At 47.0% G+C, this 5751-nt stretch overlaps 1 protein-coding gene across 1 annotated transcript; it reads right to left on the reverse strand.

Moving 5' to 3' along the window:
- Positions 1-358: 358 nt before the first annotated feature.
- On the reverse strand, positions 359-2325 carry LOC127317517 (xyloglucan O-acetyltransferase 3). Its single transcript, XM_051348074.2, has 2 exons — positions 1838-2325; positions 359-1597 (listed from the first exon to the last, which is right to left on the reverse strand). Exons 1-2 carry the CDS (start codon positions 2226-2228, stop codon positions 525-527), a joined length of 1464 nt encoding a protein of 487 aa, XP_051204034.1. The 5' UTR covers positions 2229-2325; the 3' UTR covers positions 359-524.
- Positions 2326-5751: the final 3426 nt, after the last annotated feature.

Genomic DNA, 5751 nt, shown 5'->3' on the forward strand with positions numbered 1-5751 from the left:
ATGGACGTTTCTACTTAGAGCAATTGCGAGGCGGTTACAAAATGGTGGCTTAGCTTCATCTACGCTTCTCTCTGGATCCTAATCATGCTCACCTCTTGAGAGATTTGGAATAAGCGGAACGCGAGGGTTTTCCGAAATGTTTTCACAATGCCAAATGTTGTTGTAAATAAGAGATTAAGGGAGAGGCAGCGTGTTTGGAGCATGGCGGGTGCTAAATACTTTTTTTTTGCGGGGAGGGTGCAAAGTACTTGGGTTCAGTTATGCCCCGAGACGCCGAGAGTGATTGTTTTGAGCCGCCGCTGGTCCGAGGTTGCAACAAATTTTAAACTTTCTTCTTAACGAATGAATCAGACAAATCTTTCACCACAGTAAAAAATAAAATACAAAAAATGATTACTCGGAGCGATCATGTACAGTGTTTGCGCGGTGAATTTTGACAATTAACAAAATTTCAAAAGCTGCGCGATTGGGATGAACATCCCGATCGACAACGCAAGACCACGCGACGACATAAGGCCGGACGATCACCGCGCCGTGGACGGCGGCGAGATCTCGGCGAGCCTCTGTAGCAGCACGCCGTTCCACATGTCGACAGGCCCCGGCAGGCACCAGTGCAGGCAGTCGCTGCCGTTCCTCATCCACCTGCTGTCGAAGTGCGCGCCGGGGTGGCCGTCGGCGCGCATCATCATGGCCTTGGTCACGTCCAGCACCCCAAACCTCCTGCCGCCACTGCTCCTCCTCACCCGCCTCACCTCCTCGCTCTGCACCCTCCGCAGCTCCCACCCGATGCTCCCCATGCTCACCTCCCCTTCCTCCAGCGGCGCCTTCCTGTCGCAGGTGCCGCCGCTGAACCACGAGCCGTGCTCGAAGTGGTCCGGCGAGTAGGTGCGCAGGAAAGTAACAAGGCCGCTCTTGCAATCCCTGCACCGCGCGATGCCCTCCACGGCCGCCCTCACCACGCGGCGCACGGCGTAGGGGACGCCGACGTCGGTGAGGTTCGCGTCGCGTCCGCAGTTGACGCAGCCGATCCGGCGCCCGCCCTCCCAGAGGTAGTTGACGCGGAAGAACCAGTTGCCGCCGGAGATGACGGCGTAGTCCAGGCCCGGGAGGCGGCTCGTCCACTCCGCGCCGAGCCTGTCGAGGTGGATGTCGAAGGAGGCCGTGGGCTTCCCGTCGGCGCCGGCGACGGGCACCGCGTGCGCGTAGAACTCCGTCCACATCACCATGAGCGTGAAGTCGTGCGCCGGGAAGTGCCACGTACCGAACTTGTCGAACGCGTCCGTGTGCACCTCCGTGGGCGTCTCGGCCTGGGACAGGAGGCAGAGCAGGGAGTCCATCTGGTTGCGCGCCAGCGAGTCGCCGATGAAGGCCAGCCGCTTCCCGCGGACGACGTCCAGGAACCGCTCCGGCACGAACCGCGGCAGCTCGCACCCGTCGGGCTGCCACCGCCAGAAGAGGTGGCCGGGGTCCTTGCCGAACTTCTGGCAGTTCTTGAAGTCCGGAAGCATCGGGCACGTCAGGTTGGTGTACACCGGGCCATTCGGCTCCCTCACCCATTTCCCTCTCGAAATGTCGCACTTCTCCTCAAGCTGCACACCTGCCGCAACACAAGCTAGCATCATTTGAGCGTGCAACTTAATTTCGATAAAAGTGAAGTCTAGACCGACAAATCTGCTAGTACAGTTAATGTGGAACGGAGTAGGTCAGATATATGTCAAACACTGAATTAAAAAAAAACACTGAATTTAAAACATGTGCTGATCAACTGATGTGCGTGCTTCTCGTACGTATAGCTTGCAACATCGTCACTGTATGTTAGTGTGTGCAATGCGCTTACTTTGACCAGAATTTTGTTCATAAGCTGTGTTCGGTGCAGCAGCAGCTGATGATGATGATGAGTTCGCCGATGGCAGGGAGATGTCCTGTTCAGGTGAAACATTGTTGTCTCCAGGCGCTTCGACATCTCCAGGCATCCGACGGCTGACGTCGAGGGCTACGTGAAGGGGCCTCTGCGTCAGCGTCTCGCCGCTCGATGCCGTCGTCCCAACGGTCAAGCCACGGGACGAGTAGAGGATGGAGAAGGCGAATGCGGCGGAGAGCAGCAGAAGCAGCAGCAGCGAGGACTTGATGTTCCTCTGCACCACCGCGCTCCACTCGCTGCCGCTGCTGCTCCTCTTCAGCGATCTCGGGCTGCCACCCGAGGAAGGAGAGTGAGGAAGTGGAGCCATGGAGGTTTCTTCAGATACCTACGGATTACGGAAGGTACACAGCGCTAGTCAGGGTACTAGGTTTGGCCAGCTTTTGAAGGATTCGTGAGCGTCTTCTGCTTTGGCTGACAGGGGCTCCGATTGGTCAGCTGACGCAGGAATTTATTGGTGTTGTTGTTGTTGGCCAATGGTTAATTCACTTCTGGTGAGACTAGCAGTCGGGAGTTTGGTAGAGCTGTCGGGTTAGTCACGCTAAGCTAGTAGCTCACCAAACTGCATACTTGGCTGGTTACTTTGTTTCGAGTTTGCACTTGCTTGTTTCTTTTGGTCTTCTCATTGCAGAAACCTTGGTATGAAGTCGCTGGAGTTTACAGAAGAATTGCAGTTTCACCAGCTACACGTACGTCTACTCACTGGAAAAAGCGTTCCGAAATGTTGGTGCAGAGGTGACAGATCGACGGCAGCCGGCAGGGATTGTTGGCCTACACGCAGTTCTAATGTCAGGTGTCATTCGGTTGTTTTAACATGATGCCACCATGGAGGTATCAACTCCCTATTTACCTACGCTTAATATTACCCGTGGAGGCACGCATGGTGGGTCTAAACCATGCAGGGACCTGGTGCTAAGAGCATCTCTAGTGGATGTTCTAAGGCTTCTTTGGCTTGAAGGATATTTTAAAGGAATTTTGGAGGAATCTGTTGGATAATTAGGCACTATTTTCGAGATTGATTTCAGAATATTAAACATGAGTACAATAGCTATTAACAATGTGAAACTCAAATATATTAGATGTATTGATCAACATGAACAACAACAGTGTTGTCAGTGCATACGGTACCGATCGGTTGTAGATGAACCAGTTGTCGTTGCATCGGTGACATTGTTGACTACAATGTTAGTGAAGATGGGTCGAGTAGACGCGATGGAGATAACGGTACGCAGCACCGTCCGACTTTATCTAATGGACGACCCATGATGAAGAGATCGAGTAGTCACGCAGAGCGCTTTTCAAAAACCTAATTCGCCCTTTCCCGTATGCATACACATTAGGGTTCTCTGGATTTTTTGATCAATCGTCAGGAAGTTTATGATCAAACGGTGCTTATGATAGTTTATCATAATTGCTCATGGATGCAAGAAACATACAAAATCGTGAACATGACATGTGGTAATCTACATGTAGGATGTATTATTTTTTATATTCCTGTAGTTTTTAATAATAATTATAAAGAGGGATGTTACTGTATAATCATAGTATGTAATTTTTTTGGGTAATAAATACATCCTGACCATATGGTTGTAGTATAGTACGGTTTACTCATAGGTTTTTTTTTTTCACACTCGGTAGTTTTTAAAGCCTTATCATGCAATGATTCTTTTGTAGCTATACAGGATGTAAAATGTGGACAATAAATACCCCTGGCCTGATGGAGTTAATATATTCTCCATACTTAGGATGCATTTTTTAATATTGTGGGTTTGAATCATAGTTATGCTGTGTAGGTTACTGCATTATCATAGGATGTGAAATATTGACAATAATTACATTATGATCACATGGAGTTAGTGCATTTCCCATCCATGGGATGTATTTTTTTTCAACTTCAAGGATACACAGTAGTTTTTGATGCGCTGATATGTGTAACAACCCCATATCATCATGAATTTTGCATGTAACTTTTATACACAATAGGATGTATGTTTTCTACACTTTGCAGTTTGTTTATCAAAATTATACAATGTGGGTTACTATTTTTGGTATGCATTATTATGGTCAGATTCCCCGGCAGATTCACTACAAGAATGGATCGAAACGCCGACAGCCAAAATTCGGGGCCGAAGGCGTATGGGCGGCCAGGCCAGCCTACCAAAGGACCGTCGGCGTAGCAACGCCCTCGGCGTAAAAAACGCTACGCCGACGGCTGTCCTCAGCGCATCTCGGGCCATCGGCGTAGGCCCGTGCATGTGGCCCACCAAACTTAGGCCGTGACGACGCTGCCACGGCGTCACATCTACGCCGACGGCTGCCCTCGGCATAGCCTTTTCCCTTTTTTAATTTGATCTACACCGACGGCCACCATCTGCGTAGCCTTGAACCTTTTTTCTCTCCACGCACCCCCTTCCCCCATGGACCACCTTTTTATGTTTCAACTGAATGACATAAAATGATAAAAAAAAATTCAAAAATAAAATCTTTCGAGATTCTTGTATGTTACACAACCTCTGTTGGGGGAAATAAACAAATTTGAAATTTGACTTTTTTTGCAATTTTTTTTAGATAAAGGTAAAATGGCATTAACTTTTGCATACGACGTCAGAAATAATGTATAATATACCAAAATGATCGTGGGGAAAAGTTGCCCAGCTTATTGACCATTTCCATCGATGGAGGGGTGGTCAAAGATCTCAAGAACTATTGGTAAAAGACTACTTGATTTTGTTTATGATTTACATTACCACTCTACAGGTTCTTGCAAAGCAGATTTGTTAGCGACAAGTAATATGAATTGAAGGGAGTACTTCAACTTTAGTTGGCTGTAATTTATGTTCATCCACCTCCTTCTACCACGGAGTTTTAATCAGTTGTAATTTATGTTTATCCACCTGCTTCTACCATGGAGTTTTTTTGGTTCTTGCCCTCGGCTCAAGGAAGGAGAAGGGGCCAGGTAGGGTTTTGAGGATTGCCTCTATGGTTGTTTAGGGCTGTTAGAGTATATTACGGTTTAGTCATATTAGGAAGCTTAAGTTGTAATCTAGATCTATCTATACTAGGTTTCTTAGTGTAAGGGTATATTTCCCCTATGTGTGGTTTTGGTAATTAGTGACAACTCCTATGGACTATGTTTTCATTGAGTTTATATGAAGGAATATTCCATAGGTATTACTTGTAGTCCATGTGTTGGATTCAAGTATGTATGCCATGAAGATAAAGATATACCTTGAGTATTTGCATTAAGATCATCGATTTCAAGACATATATGTGATATTATCAAGAAGAAGAAATGAAGATGGAGTTCTTATGTGGAACTCAATATTAGCCATGCTCTAGATTATGTGATAAGCAATGAATGATCAAGATCTTGAGTGCTTGATTCCAAGTGAAGAATTCAAGATATGACTCTAAGTCGGTGTCATGATAGTCTCATAAGTTGAGCTATGTTTGACAAAGATTTAGAGCATGCAAACAAATGAAGAATCCTTTATACACCTCAAGATAGTATGATAGAGCATGAGAAGATACAAGGTTGACCAATACAAAGAGTGAAGAATAGATTCAAGTTTGGTCAACACATTAAACATGAAGAATGTGCCACGTGAATTCATGTGGTATGGTAAGCCTTGTTGAATGTACAAGGACGTCGCCTAGAGGGGGGGGGGGGGGTGAATAGGCAGGTTATAAAAACTTCTACTTCAGACCTAAACAAGGCGGAATAAAACTACTCAAGGTTTACTTGTTTAGCTCAAAGCCTATCAACTAGGGTTTGGCTAAGTGCACCAACAACCTATGCTAAGCATGATGAGAAACAAGGTGATAACAAACTA

Source organism: Lolium perenne, chromosome 7 (assembly GCF_019359855.2).
Source record: "Lolium perenne isolate Kyuss_39 chromosome 7, Kyuss_2.0, whole genome shotgun sequence".
Lineage (NCBI taxonomy): Eukaryota > Viridiplantae > Streptophyta > Magnoliopsida > Poales > Poaceae > Lolium > Lolium perenne.

What these genes read in the sequence shown, in the direction of transcription:
- LOC127317517 (XM_051348074.2), bottom strand. Translation starts at nt 2,228, where the DNA reads ATGGCTCCACTTCCTCACTCTCCTTCCTCGGGTGGCAGCCCGAGATCG. An exon ending in TGAACAAAATTCTGGTCAAA is followed by an intron (nt 1,598 to 1,837) that starts GTAAGCGCATTG and finishes GTGTTGCGGCAG; the next exon opens with GTGTGCAGCTTGAGGAGAAG.